At 42.3% G+C, this 21,082-nt stretch overlaps 1 protein-coding gene across 1 annotated transcript in view; it reads right to left on the bottom strand.

Annotated features, from left to right (window-relative positions):
• The window catches only part of LOC308282625 (rho GTPase-activating protein 17-like), a gene marked incomplete at its 3' end in the record, with an annotated part of 86,332 nt that extends 65,445 nt beyond the window's left edge, over positions 1-20,887 (bottom strand). The window contains exon 1 of the mRNA XM_080723010.1: positions 20,489-20,887. Within this exon, the coding sequence (XP_080579136.1) occupies positions 20,489-20,541 (53 nt within the window). The 5' untranslated portion in view covers positions 20,542-20,887. The remainder of the gene's footprint in view (positions 1-20,488) is intronic.
• Between the last annotated feature and the right edge of the window lie 195 nt (positions 20,888-21,082).

The following is a 21,082-nucleotide window of genomic DNA, read 5'->3' as shown; positions in this document are numbered from 1 at the left end:
CCCATCATAAGTATAATGTCCTTAAATCCTTATGCATGGATTACATCTATATATTTAATTGCCTACATTAAAACTTTGTTTTGACTTTGTTGGAATCTCCTCGCCCCTCCCCTTTTCTCCACATGTGAGACATTATGGTCATTAGGGTGACATAGGGTGATTTTTTCCCCCTTAATATCATAATGTAAGCATACCTAGAAAATAATGTAAGTCAGAAAATACTGGAATGTGTCTGAATAGAGATTTTATTTTTTATCTTCATCAAATAATATTAAAGTAAAATAAACTGAACATTTTGGAAAGATTTTTTTTTTTTTAATGTACCAAAACAGTACATGCCACAGAGTGATACACCACTCTGTGGGCATAAATAAATTGTGTGTGTGTGTGTGTGTGTGTGTGTGTGTGTGTGTGTGTGTGTGTGTGTGTGTGTGTGTGTGTGTGTGTGTGTGTGTGTGTGTGTGTGTGTGTGTGTGTGTGTGTGGATTGTGGAATGCATTTAGCATTTCACCTCTTAACAATATCACACGATGGGTATCTCTGTTCAGGTGATACAATGAAACCTTGGGCCTGGAAGGATGCTGTCCATTGAAGAACAAGTATGTCTGCAGTATCCTGAGGATGGCACGTGCACTCTGGAGTTTATCCAAAGGTATTATACTTATAGGCTAATGAAAATTAATTATACTGAATTTAACATTGTTAATAGAATTTGGCATAGAATAATACAAAGTAGATCTAATGTGATTGACAAATTGATTGAGGTTCTAGATAAGGTTTTAGAGGTCCTGGAGAGAGTTTGGTGTCAGCTTGAGATCTCTTGGGCATGGTCATTGAGGTGGTTGTTGTCTTGTCTTATTTATTTTACAGGCGTGTGCCGCAGCCGCCGATGTGCAGAGGACAGAGAAATTACCAAGCACCCCCTGCTTGATTGTTCAAGGTACTGTTGATATCTGGATTTTATATTATAATCTACATGATCATAAGCTACTTTTCACATAAGCTGATCAGTGTCTTGATCTACAGCAGTGGTTCTCAAACCTTTTCGTGTCAAGGACCCCCGAATTGACAAGCCAGTAGACCCCATTTGAAAAGCAATGCCAGGGACCCCCATAAGAGAAGATTAGGCTACAGACCCCCCATTTAATAGCATATCAATCTCTGAGACCCCAATCTACAGTATATTGTAAAATCTATGTTAATTTAATTCTGAGTGTACAAATGGGAACAAAATTGACATGTTAGGGTCCATTTGGTTCTGAGTTACATACCCACTAAGGGTCCATTTAGTTCCTAATTATCATTTAGCTGGGGACCCCCTAGAACTCCCTCAAGGACCCCTGGGGGTCCCCAGACGATTCATCAACCTGGTTGTAAAAATAGTGTAAGTAAAGTGACTAAATCTGGCTTATATTTCTGTCTTACCTTCAAAAACCCTTCAAAATCCCAGACAAAAAAACATTGCTGAATCTGACCCTAATTTGAGAATTGTCCTAAATGCCCGTTAAATCAAAATAAAGTGAGTTGTGTCACAGTTTGTGATGTTGCTGATCATTGAAATTCTACTCTTGTTCAATTAGCATTTCACCTCTACAATATCACATAATGGGTATCTCTGTTCAGGTGATTTAATGAAGTCTATGGCCTGGATGCTGTCCATTGAAGAACAAGTGGTGATGGGACAACACGATGGGATCATTATTGGATAGCTGTGGTTTTCGCGATCTACTACAACTTCAATCTGCTCCTGAGGATGGTGTGTACTGAAACATTATACTGGATTGCTTGCAACATTGATACTTGAATGTTACTTACTCTCAGTACTACTTTCTTTCTGTGGTGTGTAGGGCAGGGGTTTTCAAAGTGGGTAACGGGGCACCCTGGGGTGCTGCGACGGCAGTCCAGGGGTGCCGCGAGATCATTTGATAATATTTGGAATGTATTTATTTGGACAAATATTTAGTATCATTTAAGTACAGCTCTAACCAAAATGGCTATTATCGCAACGTTATCCTCTCAACATAATCACTTTTCACTAGTTTAGTACATTTTATGGATGATAAATACAAAACTAACGGTTTTGGACAAGGTTTCCACCCGACAACGTAGATATGCTATAAATATAAGGTGCTGGGAGTGAAAATTATAATGTAGGGGTGCTTCGGATTAAAAAGATATTTATGGGGTACCCTGAGACAAAAAAGTTTGGGAACCCCTGGTGTAGCGTTTACTTAAGGGAAAGGGGAACCGCTGCATGTGCCTTGTATAAACGATGCAATATATATCTATGTGAAACTAAAAGTTGTTGTCTTGTCTTATTGTTTACAGGTGCTTCGTGGGAGAGAGGCTCCAAATCGAAGAAGCGTGGCGGTATCAACCCACACGTGAGCACACTTTTGAGACAACTTGTGGACTTTGAATGGTCGATGGTATTCAGGACTCCAATATGAGACACACTCATACGCATTTGAGAAAACTTGTGGACTTTGAATGGTCGATGGCATTCAGGACTCCAATATGAGACACACTCATACGTGTTTCAGATGCCCTACTCTTGTTTGTCCAACTCCACCAGCCATTATTCTTATCTGGATATGTAAAATTGCCAATATTCTTTGCCGATGCCCTTTCACTTTTGTCTCTTCTGTCTCGGCCTGCATGTTAGCAAGGTGCATACTGTAATCATTAGGTAGCTTTGTTTTTAACACTGCTGTGTTGCCTTATACCTTCAGGACTTATGTGACTGAGTGCAATGTTGAGGTGTACTTCACATACTTCGTGCCTGCTGAAGTGTGTTCATATAACACACAGGAGGGTTGCCAGAGAGAACCAGTCTCCATTTCTCCCCAAGTTGTGAAGGCAACCTCCATTTGTGTTATATGGACACATTTCACCTCTGTTCCAACTGGCATGAGGGTGAGTAGATTAGTTATTTTGCAGATAAAGGAACAGTTCACCCAAAAGAGAAAATGTTGTATCTACTCACCACCATGCTGATACAAAGTCAGGTGAAGTTTTTTTAGTCCACAAAATCACTCCTGGAGTTTCACAGGAAAACTGTGTTGCAGTCTCCTAAATAACTAAAGTCTATGACAACCAGTTTTCAAACTGGTTAAAAAAGAGTGCCTCCAGACACCAGACCAAACTCCAGGAGTGTTTGTAGACTTAACACTTCTACTGAGTAAAAGGCTTTAAGAGAGACTGGTGTGGTTCTTCTTTGTCCATTTGAAATGTTGCACTTTGTGTTGGAATTGTACAATAAAAAGTTTAAATGAATGAAGTTGTATTTTTTTTGTTTTTGTTTTAGCATGTTTGTGTATGTATGGTAAAATCACAGTTAAGGCCCATTCCCACTGAGCCAGATAACAGATACAAAAAATCTCTTTCTTCAGATATTTTTTCCATTCAAAGTGGATGATAGATACAGATAAAAAAATATCTGTCACAGATAAAAGAAATATCTGTGGCAGATATTTTTTATCTGTATCTACCATCCACTTTGAATGGAAAAATATCTGGAGAAAGAGCTTTTTTTAATCTGTTATCTGGCCCAGTGGGAATGGGCCTATGAATTCAAATTTACTATATTTTACTGTATTAGATACAATTTACTGTAAATTTACAGTAAATTACTGGCTACTGAGCAGCCTTACATTCACAGTAATAGTGTAAAAATACAGGCAACTACTGTAATATTACAGTAAATAACTGCAATACATACTGCTAAATCACAGTAAATTACTAACATTTCACAGCTGTGAAATTACAGTAATTTACTGCTCAATATTTACTGTGAAAATTACTGTGAAAGTAATGCAATTAGTAGCCAGTAATTTACTGTAAATTTACAGCGAATTATTTTACAGTGTATCCTCTGGTAACATGCAGGGTGAGAGCTTCCAGTGGGCCCTACAGTACTCAGAACTATCCTCTGGTAACATGCAGGGTGAGAGCTTCCAGTGGGCCATACAGTACTCAGAACTATCCTCTGGTAACATGCAGGGTGAGAGCTTCCAGTGGGCCCTACAGTACTCAGAACTATCCTCTGGTAACATGCAGTGTGAGAGCTTCCAGTGGGCCCTACAGTACTAAGAACTATCCTCTGGTAACATGCAGTGTGAGAGCTTCCAGTGGGCCCTACAGTACTCAGAACTATCCTCTGGTAACATGCAGGGTGAGAGCTTCCAGTGGGCCCTACAGTACTCAGAACTATCCTCTGGTAACATGCAGTGTGAGAGCTTCCAGTGGGCCCTACAGTACTCAGAACTATCCTCTGGTAACATGCAGGGTGAGAGCTTCCAGTGGGCCCTACAGAACTATCCTCTGGTAACATGCAGGGTGAGAGCTTCCAGTGGGCCCTACAGTACTCAGAACTATCCTCTGGTAACATGCAGTGAGAGCTTCCAGTGGGCCCTACAGTACTCAGAACTATCCTCCGAAGAGCAACTAAAGCAAGAGCCAACTTGTAGTAAAACATGCAGCTGAAACAGCAAGGAGAAAGCTAAGTCTCACAGTCTGAGCCAACAACAGAACAGTTCAACCCACTCTCACACATGCACTATGAAAAAAAATGAAATGGAATTGTTACATTATCGTCAATGTCAGGCAGAAACCTTGTATCTCCAAGTTTCAAATGTGTTTGTTTTTTCGTAAAGTAAAGCCTTGCTTCATCACACAAGACTGTGGCACAAAACTAGTGAAAATAGCCGATCTACAAGCACACAATGCCTTGCGGTGCGAGGCGTTGTGTGCTTGTAGATCGGCTATTTTCACTAGTTTAAATCATTTTTAAAATGATAAACCCAAAACGAACGGTTTTGGAGATACAAGGTTTCCAGACAACAACAACATAGAATAATAATAGAATAGAATAAGATGAATAATTATTTGATAGAGATTTTTTTCTTTTTAGCATTTTGAGCACGTCTGTCTGTGGACTAACATTTTACTGCTATATGAATAACAGAGCAGTGGAATGTTCATTACCAGAGAATGTCTCGGCAAAATACTTTGTCATACTTTGTCATTTTGTGAATGTGCTTTCCCTGGCAAAGCTTGGGCCTCTTGTAGCCCCTCCTCCACACACACACACACCGGACTTCCAGTCTACACACACGCGTACGCACACACGCGCACACACACACACACACACACACACACACACACACACACACACACACACACACACACACACACACACACACACACACACACACACACACACACACACACACACACACACACACACACACACACACACACACACACACACACACACACACACACACACACTACCAAGCCACTTAAAACAGGTCTGTGAAGCCTGTGGCTGTTTTCCATAAAGGAGGACCTGTTTGATCCCTCCTTTATGAAACACACACACACACACACACACACACACACACACACACACACACGCACGCACACTTCCTGCTGCGTCATGTCCACCTAGTTTTGTTATGACAACAAGGAGAGGTGTGTGGGTGGCGTGGGCGTGAGTGTGAGGCTGTGATGTGTATGTGAGTGCGTGCGTGCATGCATTCGCGCGTGCGTGCGTGCGTGTGTGTGTGTGACTCAGACACAGCAGAAAATGCATGAGGAAGAGTATGACCTGGTGGTCACTCCATAACCTTTCTGTCTGAACTAACAAGCCAAGGCAACACCAACATTACTGTGTGTCTGAACATACAACATAACACACTTTCAGACCTGGAAACCAGAGCCTTGTATAGAGAGTTCTGCCAATGCAGGTTCAGAAACAGCACCGGTCATGTGGTTCATATACGCCGGAAATCAGTCACGTTTTCCCCCATAGACTCCAATGCATTCCGTAAACGTCCGGTTTTCCGATGGAAACCATGAATTATAGGGCTGTACCCGACTCTGGATTTATCTGGTCGAACATTTTCAAATGTTTCAAATAGCTGATCTATAAGCTCACAACGTGTGTATGTAGATATTTAACTTTTTTAAATGTTTTTCAAGATAGTAAAAAAAAGGCAAATAAGTTTAGGGATAGGCATTATGTCCAAAACTATGAGGTTTCCACCCAACAGAGAAAAATAGGTCTTTATGACCAAACAGGAAACTACAATTGCCAGCGTGTCCGTGCTGATTTAGAGCACATTCCATAGTTGAGTGCAACAGAGACATATGAATATTTTTTGAGCATTTAAAGAGATTTACAAGCTCTGAGTGTCGCGCTGCGAGCTTGTAGATCTGGTATTTTTGAAAAAATGCTGACAATTTGAGCAAGTCTTTGAATATATTGACTCGATTCTATAAAAGTGGTTTTCTTCTTTTGTTCATGTCTCTATCATCAGTGGTTCTCAAACGTTTTCATGTCAAGGACCCCCAAAATGATAGGTATTTGGCTGCGGACCCCCATCTCAAAATATGTTGTTCCAGGGACCCCACAGAAGCAAACATTTGAGTTACAAAGGATTACTTTAAAAGTGATATATTCAAAGATTTGCACACATTTTCAAAAAATATTTCACAAAAATGGCAGATTCACAAGCTCATAGCACAGCACTCGGTGCTGTGCTCGCTAGCTAAATTCCAGGTCTTAATTGGGTTAATTGACGACCATCCGTCAGACAGTGTGTGTAGGGCTACTGTACATACAGTTCCGAGCAAAACGTTACTGTATCAAAGAGCTGTGTTGTTGTACACAGACAGTAGCCGCTGACCGGTGCAAGACAAAAATAAATAACAGTAAAGAGAAATTAGCAAAACGTCTGTGCATCCGGCCGAGTCCATGTCACTGTCCATCAGTCAAACCATTAACCAGTGAGTCCATGCCACTGTCCATCAGTCAAACCATTAACCAGTGAGTCCATGTCACTGTCCATCAGTCAAACCATTAACCAGTGAGTCCATGCCACTGTCCATCAGTCAAACCATTTAACCAGTGGTGGAAAAAGTACTCAACCCCATGTATAGATAGATACTCCTGGTCAAATATCTGGTCAATTATTTCACCTATGTTTTGATGTGACAATTAAGTTGGATGTTGGAATAAACAACTGTTACTAATGAAATATGTGCTGTATTGCTGCCAACTGCCATCACTGCCGAACACGTCGCTAATAATAGTCTGTCGCCTTTAAGCCAAATTGTTTGTTCATTTGCCTAAACAAAAGTGCTCTCCCTCCTCTATCGTTTGTTTTTACTACTGTATGTGCAAACAACAATTGGCTAGGCGGTATATCAACATAAATGTATGTACTAAGATGGCAAAATGCTTCTTTTGAAAGTAATTACCCTGGTTACAGAGGGCAGCCATGGTGGAAGAATGCCAGGTATGCAAACACTGAGTGCAAGGCCTCGATTAGTGCTGTCGTTGCTGAATTTAAGAAGTAAACTATTACCGTAGATTACATTTTTCCACAATTCACTGATGTTACAAAACAGTTAACGGTTTACATTAACTCAAGCTCACATTTTAACACAAGCTCACAGAGAGGCACCGAGTGCCACGCTGCGAGCTTATAGATCTGCTATTTTTGAAAAGTTGAGATTTTTTTTAGCAAATCCTTGAATATATGTATTTTTAAAGCAAACATTTGTAAGTCAAATGTTGCGTTTGGGGGTCCAATGGAACTGGGACGAAATATTTTGAGATGGGGGTGTGTGGCCAAATACATATCATTTTGGGAGTCCTTGACATGAAAATGTATCAGCACCACTGCACTGACATAGAAGCATAGAGACGTTTATAGAATCAGCTCAATATATTCAAAGACTTGCTCAAATTGTCATGAATTTTTTTTTTTTTTTTTTATAGTTAATGCATAAAAAAAAATAATGGTTAAAGTGGTTAAAATCTAGGGTGACACAGATGCTCCCGGTCTAAATGGGTTAATTGATACCTGGCAGTGAATATTGTTCACATGCCAAGGCAACGTGCACACCAAAAGAAAACACTACCGTACCACTACCACTAGTAAGACGCCCTAAAGGGCGAGGTCGCGCTGAAACAACAGAGACTGACACAATATATCCATATATGGGCATTCCCAGATATGGGATAAATATTGACGACATCTGGGATCTCCATATATGGGCATAAAAGGGAAAAGGACAGAATTAATTTGCAAGTTCTGTCTCTGTCTGTCTGTCTGTCTGTCTGTCTGTCTGTCTGTCTGTCTGTCTGTCTGTCTGTCTGTCTGTCTGTCTGTCTGTCTGTCTGTCTGTCTGTCTGTCTGTCTGTCTGTCTGTCTGTCTGACTGACTGACTGACTGACTGACTGACTGACTGAATGACTGACTCACATGAGCTGCAGGTTTTCATAGTAAATGCGACCTACAGTCGCAAACACACAATAAACTGTGTCTTGCTATAAGCAGTATTCAACATAACCTCTGGTAGGCACTGTGTGTGAATGTATACATTAATAGCATCCTCCTATGGGACATCATCATCATCATCCTCCTCCTCCCAGTCTCAGGGGGTCGTAGGGGAAAGGGAAACGGTACATTTCATTTCTCTGACGTCCCCCGTCCCCCCCCCCTCCCATTCGTTGCACATAGATTAGATTTACAGCGTGTTCAGCTATGTGTGAACCAATCATTCCTCATTCCCCTCATTCTCTCATAACTGCTGAGATCAGCGGGTAAAAGTATACAGTCATCATCATCATCATTCATCCACATCCAATCAATACACATACAGTAAGCGCACGTTAATTTTGCATACTGTACAGTATGCAAACACACACTTGCAGATTGTGCCAACAGACGCATTTATGCATGCACATGCGGACGTGCGCACACACGCATGCGTGAGCGCACAGCGCCACACACACACACACACACACACACACACACACACACACACACACACACACACACACACACACACACACACACACACACACACACACACACACACACACACACACACACACACACACACACACACACACACACACACACACACACACACACACATTATAAGGAGTTCTCTCTATGGACCTGGTCTCTCCTTCCACCTCTTAAGGAGGAAACAGATCTTAAAGCTCACTGGGATCAATTAACTGACTCTCCCATTACACAGGAGCCAAACTAAACATACATTAACCACTTAGGCCGGCTTTACACTGCAGTCAAATCCAGCCCAAATCCGATTTGATGTCAAATCTGATCTTTTGGCCAGAGTTTTCACACAGCATTTGCAAGTGACACAGATCTGATCTGTGCGTTCAGACAGCGTTAGCCCAAAGCTGCCCTGCAGCGACATGTATGCTTTGGTTACCGTGGTAACGACGTAGGCGTCATGACGTTACGTCACTACGTCGACGCTGGTTGATTACGTTCTGATTACGTTCAGGAAATGCGACATAATAGACCATAGTAATCACACGTTAATATTGTTTTTCTCTCTTCTTTTCTTTACTCTTGTGTTTCGTTCTTCTCTCTCGTTTTCACTGTTTAGCTCACGTGTTTTCTCTCTTCTCTTTTGTTTTTCTCATGTGCTCAGTGCACTGTAATCAAATAGTAAATACTCGCGCTCTGTAATGATGTAATTTACAGCCGCGCTCAGGTCGCGCTGCTCGCGCAGCAAGTGACGCTTGGCCAGTTTGATGTGACTTGAATGTGACCTGCATATAACTCTATGGGGTGGATGTGGTTGCTGCTTTCAGACTGAGTCAGATGTCCTCAGATCCGATATGGATCGGATTTAACTACCTCTGGATGTGGTTTTTCAAAATCGGATTTCATGTGACCTGAATGTGACATGTTTGGATTTAGACTATTTAAAAAAAATCGGATTCCACTTTTGAAGTGACTCAGATCTGATTCAGGCTAGATTTCAGTGGCAGTGTAAAGCCGGCCTTAAGCTCCATATATATGTAGGCTAATTTGAAAATAGCCGATCTACAAGCCCACAAAAAGTCACGGTGCAAAGCATTGTGAGCGTGTAGATCAGCGAAGTAAATGTTGATACCAATCAATGTACCAATTTGTACTTTTACTGAAATCAATTCTGAATTCCGGGCTTTCATTTGTGCCAGTAGTATTTCTACATTGCAGTACCCATCTTCATATAAATGTTCATGATATAAAATAGCACTTTTTTTTCTTCAGAAAACTGTCTGCCAGTGACATCATCAATGGGGAATCCAAGCTAATAGAAACTGCAGGCTTTCTATTCTTGAAAAGTTGCAACGTTATAAAGGAAGCCATTGTTCTCACGATAATACAAATCTAAATATTTGTTTTCAAAAATCTGGGTTTAAAATAAATATCTGCCTAACGATGATGTTACTGGCAGACGGTCTATGAACTGCCCACAGCTCTCCTCAGACACACAGACCAAGTAGAAAAAACATTGTGCAATTTTATTGTGTATATTAGTGAGGACCAATTATATGACGATAGGTTGAAAAGTGGTGAAGTAGTCCTTTAAGTGAAGAATGTGAGTACTCTTTCCACCACTGGACAGCATGACATAGCATTCAGCAGATTGAATATCTCTACATTATGATCAGATTATATTACAGAGGAGAAGCCATGGAGGTTAAGAGCTTCAGGCAATTTTTAGATTCTTATCAATATTGAATTAGCATTGATTGGAGCGGAGCACAGCAGGCTGGCCACCGAGCCGGCCAATGAGAGGAGGCTGTGGCCACAGGGCCGGCCAATGAGAGGAGGCTGTGGCCACAGGGCCGGCCAATGAGAGGAGGCTGGCCACAGGGCCAGCCAATGGCTAGAGTTCTAAGAATAGGATTCCTCCTCCAGTGCTGGACAGTGACACGTGTATCTAATCTGCATGAGGCAAGACCCAAATTCAGTGTGAACATTTTAACTCAAATCTTTGCCACCGGAATCGGAATTCTTTTTGAGATGGGGTTTGACAAGGTTTGAGAACCACTGATATAGGCCGATTCTACAAATGTCTTCTAAATCCAAACAGTTTTCTCAAAAACACTTGCTATATGAGTGGTTCTCAAACTTTGTCATGTCAAGGACGCCTTTAGCCACGGACCCCCATCTCAAAAAATGTTGTTCCGGGGACCCCCAGAAGCAACTAAGGATTTGAGTTAAAAATGTTCAGAATTTGGGTCCTGCCTCAAGCCAAGGACAAAGAAGGAGAAGACACCCACCCGGAAGTTGGCACACCACGGTCCATGCGCCATGACACTTTTGGGTGGCGGAAGTGGCACCGCTAATGTTATTCACCGAACCTCCGGTGCCACTTCCGCCACCCAAAGTGTCATGGCGGATGGCTGGCCATGGAGCCTAAAATGACGTCGGTGTCCATTCCTTCTTTGATCTTCCTTGCCTCAAGCTAGATGCAGATTAGATACATGCGTGCTGGACAGACCCAAAGGTCACTGAGCGAAATAAAATAAATGATGGTGTAAGCAGTGTTGCCAGATTTTGCGAGAGAAACAGGGCCCTACAGGGCTTGTGAACGAAAACAAGCCCAAAAGAAACAAAATAAGTGACTATAGTGAATGGGGTCCCCCAGGGCTCTCTAATTGGTCCCCTCCATTTTTCCTCGACATCAGTCTTCAACATTTTCAGGCCAAGGACCCCTTAGTTGAGAGATGAAGCAGGGACCCCCACAACCTGTTCATGATTCCATATAGTTTCATCGTCTGACAGCAAAATTATCAGTGTATTTTAGATTCATGTCAATTTGTGTTTTCAGATATTTAACCACTTGAACCGTCAATACTTAATAAACGTCTGCTCTAAGCCCTCTACACCAAACCTCTTTGCCGAAAATAGCCGATCTACAAGCTCACAACGCCTCGCAGCTTGTAGATCTGCTATTTTTGTTTACAGTTCTCAGAATATGGACAGTTTGGACACTAGGGTTCAAGTTGTTAATATAAAAAGGATTGGAAGATTTGGAGGACCCCCTGTAGTAACTCTGAGGACCCCTTAGGGGTCCCGGACCCAGTGTTAAAGACCCCTGCTCTACATCAAATCTCTTTGCATAACATAGCCTGTGTATGGTCGTATAGCTACAACATGCCACGTTGCAATGAATTGTTAGTGTGTAGATCTGTTATTCTCACCAAACGTTCACCTGTTAGGACATGCCCAGAATAGGTAAGGCTTTTATGAACACCCTGAACAGTTTTTAATTTGCTTGATTCAATATTTAGATATTTGATGTAAATGTTACCAGGTCCTCCAGGCCCAGGGCCTCTCCCCACAGACTACCCATTGTAACTTCAAACTTCATTTAAACCATGATAGATTAATTAAAAACACCCATGATTTATTCTGGTGACTCATATTACCCTCCTAATATGTGAGCAGGCCGTGTTTTTTTGATAACTTTTTTCATTTATTTTTAATAATTATGTTTTGTATTACATTTTTTTCCATTTTCCCAAATATATTTTTTTAAATAAATGAAAAAAGTTATCGAGAAAACACAGCCTGCTCACATATTAGGAGGGTAATATGAGTTACCAGAAAAATAATGGGTGTTTTTAATGAATGTATCATGGTTAAAAATTAAGTTTGAAGTTACAATGCGTGTGTAAGGTGTTTCCCTGTTGAAAGTGGAATATCCCTTTAAGTCGATAAACACTACTGTTTTTCAAAAATGTTTCTATTCACTAATCTCAGACATTCTATGGCTGCAAGCTGGCATCTCTAAACAGCACTAGCAGCTGCTTGTGGTGGCACAGTTTTACACTAAATGGAGGTTTCAGTTCTGCTCTAGAGAGTTTGCTGATGCAGGAAACCAAGCCAGTTTCTCCGCTCTTTATTATGTAAACCTGCATCTAAACCAAAACTGTAGCAGGGGCGTCAATTGGGTATGGCAGGGGTATGCAGCTGCCATACCCTGGGTCCAGGGGGTAAAATAAAAGTTACTTTTAAATATAAATACATGAATGTCTCTTAGTCTATCTGCGCTGGTTATTATGTTGTTAAATTACAGTAAAATAACTACAAATGCAAAATTTAACAAAATGTCTCTTTACCAAGGTATTATAATTATATTCTCCACACTTGTATTCTCCCCATCTTGACAAAATGGTATATTCCCAGGTTCCGCAGGTCAGCTGCACAGGCTGGTGCAATGCATTATTGTTAATTGTGGCACGTTTACTAACATGCCAAGTTTAGCTGCACTTGAAAAACCATTCCAGACTGCCATATCCAGCCCAAGAAACCTTAGAAACCTGTGTAAAAAACTGACATTGTTTTCAGACATTGTGAAAATATGTAGATCTGCTATTTTCACAATAGAACCGTGTTATCCAAAATGTAATGCCTATTTTCCATGAGGACTCCCATCTTAGCCATACCCTAGCTTTTGCTGAACTGACGCCACTGAACTGTAGTAGTTGTAGTGTCCTTAGGCAATAACTGACACTAGGACACAGCTGAATTCATCTTTTGCCGGTCTTGGCATTTGTCACATTTTACGAGGTTAGCAAGGTGCAGTCAAGAAATACAGGTTTTACACAATAAAAACAGAAGGTACTCCTTTGATGTGCTTCTGTAGAACTGAATTACATTGATCCTGTTGTCACTTGTCACCCGCCTTGAAGGGCTCACGGCTTTCTTTCAGCATGTTCTATTTTTATAACCCAGTGGTTTATTTTGGTCCTTATTTAAAAGTATGATGAGCCAAGTGGCTACTCGTAATAGGTTGGTTTGTATTCTCTTAACGACTCCAGTTTATACATACGACACATTCACATATGTTTCGGGAAGGCACCAAATGTCTCTTTTTGGTCACGTGCTTTTGGAAACCTCCAGACCTAGCACTGGTAATCTTTCCTAATCATCATCAGAGACTGAGGTTCACAAATCATACACACAACTGAAATAATCGTAACTATCATACAGGACATACATGTGCGGCGCAAGCGTGCACACACACACACACACACACACACACACACACACACACACACACACACACACACACACACACACACACACACACACACACACACACACACACACACACACACACACACACACACACACACACACACACACACAGTTACCACTAAAACAAATCAGCGATCTTCCCTCTTTTCAATGACATCACAGAGGCTTGTGTGACATCCACTGTTGAGTCAATGTCAACAACAGCATGGAAATGCTTACTCCACAAATACTCCCCCTCTCTCCTCTCCCTCTATCTCTCTCCCAAACACAGACACACATCCACAAATACTCCCCCCCCCCCCCTCCGCTGGGCCTGTCCTGAACCAAACCCTCACATGCACAAACCTCACACTGTGGGCCCTTTGCCACCTAAAGAACCTTGGTTCAAGAACCAGTGCCGTTCAACTTTCTTATTGGAACCTTGGTCTGTTCTTGCGCACCGGCCGCGAACCTACTTGCGTTTCCACCAGATTGAACCATGATTGAACCGGAGGAACCAAGGATTTTGTGGTTCCCGTTCCGAACCAACTTTTACGGTTCGGAACCAACTCGGTTCTTGGTGTAAAAGCTCACCTCTGGTTCATCCCATAGGCGGGAGAAAGAACCAGAACCAGTTCTTTACCGGTGGAAAAGCGCCCTGTCTGTACAAGTGAACCCATTAAGACCTGAGGCTAATTCAACAAATGCCTTCTGAATCAGTAGTTCTATTCATGCCAAGGACCCCCAGAATGGTATGTATGTGGCCGTGGACAGTGACACCCCCCCCCCCCCCCCATCTGAAAATGTTTTGTGCCAGGGACCCCCAGAAGAGAAAATGTGCACTGTGCATTCAAAGACAACTGAGCAAACAGCAATATTATTATTATTATTATTTTTCATAAACAAATATGAGATAGGGGAAAGATGAAATATAGTTCAAAAGGTTCTACACATACTCTTGAAGGAACGTCACCCAATCTTCAACCTAAGTTCAGAAACCTTCCCACCAGTGAACACTGGGTCATTTCAAACAAGATTTCAAACTTTTTTTAAATTATTATTATTCATAAAAGAACGATGGCTTGCTAACTCTCCAGGAAGACACAGAGGGAAGGCTCAAGGCTGTAGTTTCCATTTCCATTAGCCTGGAATCCCACCCCATGATGTCACTGGTAGGCACAGGGTTTCTGAAGTGTCCAGAGCCAGTGCTCGGGTAGCTCAGTCCGTAGAGCTCTCACCCACAACTTAAGGTCATTAGGTCGAACACCCTTTGGATCAACCACCAAACTCTAACCCAAACCCTAATCCTAACCTCAGTAAAACTACGCCTAACTCTAAACCTAACCTCAGTAACCGTGACGCGGGTGTAGGGCTGTCACAATTATTACATAATCGTCTAATCGTGATTATTTGACATTATCGCAATTATTTTGTCATAATCGTCATAATCGTGAATGTTGAAAAATTTCAGAAATAGTGGAAATAGCAGATCTACAAGCTCACAACGCGTCGCATTGCGCCGCGTTGTGAGCTTGTAGATCGGCTATTTCCACTATCAAAGTTATTTTTTAAGTAGTAAGTTGTCAAATATGTCAGTAATTTCTTTGTATATAGGTTATGTGTCATATCTACCATGTACAACTTCAAAGCCTAAAAGCCAAACAGAAATGTAATTATCAACAACAAAAACACAATTAAATCGTTAATCGCCAATTATTTGAGTGACAATTAATCGTCATGTAAAATGTCATATCGTGACAGCCGTACGCGGGTGATTATCTAACCTGCTGACGATCGCGGGTGATTATCTAACCTGCCGACACTGTTCGACCCAACAGGAGTTTGACCTATGGGGCAGTCCCCGACCCGCAGGCACCCCCAACTCGGAGTTAGTAGCACAGCTTGGGTGCAGCAAGTCGTACTGGGAGCTGGTGGTGGTAGGTGTTGCGCTCCACCTCCACCTCAGGGGTCTAGCACATTGTAAAAGGGATTGACTTGTTGTGTTACCGGCTGATACCGACAATAAGCCACTCCCGACAGCCCACCAATGAGACACAGACAGTATGAGAAATGGTGGCAACTTATGTAGAGGAGGAGTGAAAAAACTTTCATCTGTTTTGTGAAAAAACTCTTTAAATCTGTCGGGTGGAAACCTCATTATGTCCAAAACTTTTTTCAGGATTCCGATTCAAAAGTAGCCGATCGACAAGCTCAAAATGTGTTGCTTCGTGCCACGCTTGGGCATGCTTTTGTTGCTTTTGTGTGACTGTAGTTATGATCAAGTTAGGGCATTAGTTAATTTGCGGGGGAAATAAACACAACAAGGTTAGCCTGTGGAGATAACAGGCAACAACATATTAGTCCTTGTTAGGCCGAACTGGAGAAGAATTTGTGGCTTGTTGAGTCGGGCGGGTGCTTCACATAGTTACACAGATAGCTATCTGATCTGTAAGCAAGCTGTCGGTCTGCACAGCAGCACACAGCCGAGTTTCACAAACTATATTGTATGAATCACGGAACATTCTCAGCAATCCACAGTAGCTCAGGGAGAAAGAAAGACTTGTTGCAAGGATTTGTTGCAACGAGGAGAGCCGTGCCAGATTCTATTTCTAATGTAACATTTAAAAGAGGATTAAAAATAACACCATCAGCTAACAGAAAGCTGTAATGTGATAATAATAACAAGCTACTGGTTGTTGATCTTAGATAAGAAAGCCTTAAGACATTAACAGCTTTGACCACTTCAAACCTTGATGTTCTCAAAGTGGGGTACGGGGGCCGCAGCCAGGGGTCCTTGGGGGTCCCCCAGCTAAAACATGTGAGTTAGGAACTAAATGGACCCTTACAGGTCTGTAACTCCTACCGGTGACATCATCGGGTGGTCATTTCAAGAGGTTTTCTTATTTTTTTTTTTATTGATGCAAGAACAATGGCAAGAACAATTTCAGGAAGACAGAAAGAAGGCTTTAGTTTCCATTAGCCTGGAATGAGTGGAATCCCACCAAGATGATGTCATTGGTAGGAACATGGTTTCTCAACTAGTCAACATCCCACCAATGAGACAGCAGAGTAACTAGACAGAAAGGGTGCCATCTTATAACGAGCAATTAGTGAAGAGCTCCACTTATATGAATATAAATACGGTTGAAAATGGGTGAGGTGCTATCATAGACTGTTATCATTTGTACACGTCAAGAATTATGAGGGTGGGTTGGGGCAAATGGCCTAGTGGTTAAGGAGGCGGTGCCATAGTTTTGTACTTTTTCTGGTTTTCATCTGTCTATGAGGTTGACAGTACTTCATTAGACCCCCTGGTGTGGTTGTTATGAGCAATTATGCATTCCCTTTGTATTTGGGATTTCTTCCTGGAGGCTGACACCTGTGGGTCAAAAGTGCCAAAAACACAGATAAAATGACATCATATAATCATCCCCTCCCCTTTTACCATTCACCCAACACTGTGGGTGTGGCTAACTTCAGCTGGGTCACCACCCACCACAACAACCAGGCATACTTAATGAACTGGTGGGTGTGACCACATATAAACCTAATTTTATAGGGGGGGGGGGGGGGGGGGAATCATGGCACTTCATCTTTAAGGTGCTCTGTTGCAGCCAGACAGTGAGTTGGCATTTCCGTTCACGAAAATACATTTTAAAATATCACTTCTGCTAAGCAGCAAGCTAATTATGCTTTGATGATTTTCATTTATATTAGGATAAAAATGTGCGCGACTGTAAAAACGAAACGGAAGTGGGGAGGAGGCTTCACTTCTGTTTTATTGCCTCTCATGGCGGATACTCATGAGCAGAACTTCCGGTCTCCCAGACTGTATGACGGGAGCATTTTGTAAATTGTGTGAGTCAACAGTCTGGCCAGTGGCCACGCACAGCTATGGGTGACTATCACAAGGGTCTTCAACAGGGGGTCCGGGACCCCTAGGGCAGTGTTTCTCAACCTTTTTTCTCCAAGAAATGGGCACACCAACATAATACAGGGGTGTAAATATAGTCATTGTCGGGAAGAAACCTTGTATCTCCAAGTTTCAAATTTGTATGTTTCTTCGCAAAGTAAAGCCCTGCTTCATCATCTGTTTCTCTCTGTGTCAGGGTATGTACTGTAGGTCGGTGTCCTTCTTTGTATAAGCCTGTAGCCCAGTGATGTTAATAGGTTTTTAATGTAATGAGTCCCGGGACCCAAGACGGGTCTTTCGGATGAGTCCCAGGGATATTTTATGGGTCCCACAAAAATTCAACGCATCATGTCATTTTTGACAAAGTGCAGCATTTAACTTGAATTGGTTATTATATGGTTATGTTCATGTTACGTAGAAATGTGTCTGAAAGAAATGAACCACAATTCCAAATCTTACAATTTTAATACTTCCAAATAGTCATGTGATGGTTTGATTTTTTTTTATACCTAACCGTTAATATCGGATGTTGACCACTTGGGGGCGTAGATAGAAGCTTTTACCGAGTCTTCATAATCAACAGCCAGTCAGCCACCTGTTATTTTATATACATCGATAATATATGGATCTTCTAAGTGAGATCATGATGTCTCCTGTTTGTACTGTTACTGCTTCTATGGAATGGGGGAAATGCCGTGCTTGTGTTTGCTCTGCTTTACAAAGAACCAGTGGACTGGGTCAAAAACAGTGAATTAGGATTGCTTGTAGATCGGCTACTTTTGTTTTGAACGGTTGATCATAGAGGGCCCTCTATGGATGCGGGAGTGCAAGGCACAGGCGGCCGCGGTGGTCCGCTGCCCCGGCGGACCACCAAATGGACGGCGCCGCCACGAAAACACTATATCAATCAAACAGTTAGGCAGCCTAGGCTACATACACTGTCTCAGATAGCATACATGCTAGGCTAGCTTGCTTCCTCCGTGTTGTAGTTGAGCCAATAAAGGTTATTTGACCACGTTCACCACAACGTTAATCGCCGCTATTGTTGTAAAGACGCAATGAAGACCTGTGTGGCTTCTAACACGTTGTCCAATGTCCACCACATCTATAAACAATAGCGCGTGTATCCAGTTGTTTTTGAATGAAGAGGACAGAGGGAGAGGAGGCGGGTCGCTGTGTGAGCAGTGAGCATGTCATGTTTCTGCGCCATACACGTTCTGTGGGGGAACACTTTTTGGTGTATCACCTAACACGCTGTGCCACTATGGTCAGAGAGCGGCCCGGTGCTACGCTAAAACTCAGGCACCCATTGAATTCTGTGACCATCCACGGACACACAATGGCGTTCAAAACACACTGTCGTTAGTTCTATCGTCTGTTTTAAGACTTTCTACGCGGATTTCATTTGTGTTAACATAGCGTTAAGTAGCATGCCTTCACCCATGAACAATGGTGGCGTCTGGACTTTTTAAAATATTATTTTTTTTTCGCAACGTGGTAAATTATTTTAACGTTGACTCCAATGGAGGCGATGCGTCCGTGGGACCCAAGGACACTGACGTGAATGCGTCTTTAGGCAACGTGAATGCGTCAGAGACGCGTGACGCGCACGTAATGACGTCACTGGTAGCCCAATCAGGGACCAGCATTTATGGCAACCATCATTAACTGCCAATGAGGGACCTGTATTCCTGGTGATGCCAGTGGTGATGCCAGTATATAGCGCACCTCATGGCGCGCTCTGCTGGCGCACAAGTAGGCCATACGTGGCCTACTTGTGCACAATGCGCAAGTTGGCACCTCGACAGAGTGCAGTTCTAGTTTAATGTTGTTGGTGTGGTTAATAATAAGGCAGACGTGTAATGTTATTTTGGCCTGAACCATGCAATTTATTGATAAAATAAATTGTATTATTATCCATCTATGGAAACATTTCCTGAGCGTTTGACTGAGTTTATTTATCCTTGTTTATCCGGTGTCGCTAAACATGATTTCAGAAAATAATATTATTTTTAGGGGTGCTTGGGGTCTTTCTTGAGCAGAGCACCCATAAAGAAAAACGCCCCTAGGTGGCGCCTGAGGAGGGGGTGCGGCATCTATGTGAGGACTGGACAATACGTTTTATGGGGGTGTGGAGGGAGGGTGGCTGGAGTTTCCATTTAGCTGCAAGTTTTCACAGGCAAACATTAAAATACAATGAGTGTGAGTTGACAGTTGAGTAGCCTATTGTTTCACTACCTTGGGAGAGAAAAAATCCCTTACGCAGCAAACTTTACCAGACTGGAAAAACATGACAGGGCAGACACAATAAAGCTATTTATATGAAATGCCCTTCAACTTCACTCAACTTTCTCTAACTTTAATAGGAGGCTAACATTCCACTATGGCAGTCGATCAGTCAGGTCGCATTATGTTACTTGCAGTGCTTTCATTTATAACTGTCTTATGTAATAAAAGTGTACAGGTAAACGTGTGTTCCCAACCCTAGTATCCTACCAAAAACCGCCCACAACTACACTATAGGACAGAACACGGGACGAGAATATAATCATTATGAATAAGTTAGAACAAGCCAAAAAGTATCCACATCAGACCAGTGGCGTTGACATCAAACGTTCACAAGAGAATAATAACGTGTGTGTGTCGCAACAAATGTATCCAGTTGAAGCGGCGTGTGACACCAATTAAACCAAACAGCTTTCTTATTTTTATACTTTACCTTCCAACTGTCTGGTTGGCCAGCTGTCTCATGCGATTAAACTGTTTCTTCATGTTGTATTATATCCTCGCCCGGGTGGGTCCGCCCGTCCACCACCACCAGTAGGTATAGATCCAAGAGAGACCACTCCGTTAAAAGTTAAAGAAGACTCCCAGGAATATTATTAACATCCAAACACAAGCCGTCGCTTTTCGCTCTCCTAAAGTCCCACCAAACCGTGTCACGTCGCTGCCATCGTCAGTAAAGAAGTGACGCTCAACTCAACAATACATAGGTGTTTCTGTTCGTTCTTCTCTCGGCTCAGCCCGAAGCCACCACGATATTATGTTCCCTTTTACAACAGATTGTTATTCATTATTTCACTGGGGAAGCGGCCGTTGCGTTGTGATCGTTGTCCTAGTCTCCCCATTTCAGGCATAACATGATGATGATGATGATGTGGTTTTAAAAGTGCTTTGGTTTGAGAGAGCAACACCAGGCTGAATGCAGCCAGGAAGGAGGAAGTGCTCTGCTCTGCTCTGTACTGTACTTCCCTGCTTCACTGTATGACTGGCTGGCATAACCCAGAACCCACTGCTGACATGTGATAACTTC

Source organism: Nannobrachium achirus (assembly GCF_963921795.1).
Source record: "Nannobrachium achirus genome assembly, chromosome: 4".
Classification (NCBI taxonomy): domain Eukaryota; kingdom Metazoa; phylum Chordata; class Actinopteri; order Myctophiformes; family Myctophidae; genus Nannobrachium; species Nannobrachium achirus.
Note: the sequence above shows the minus strand (reverse complement) of the source record. Positions and strands in the feature narration are given on the sequence as shown.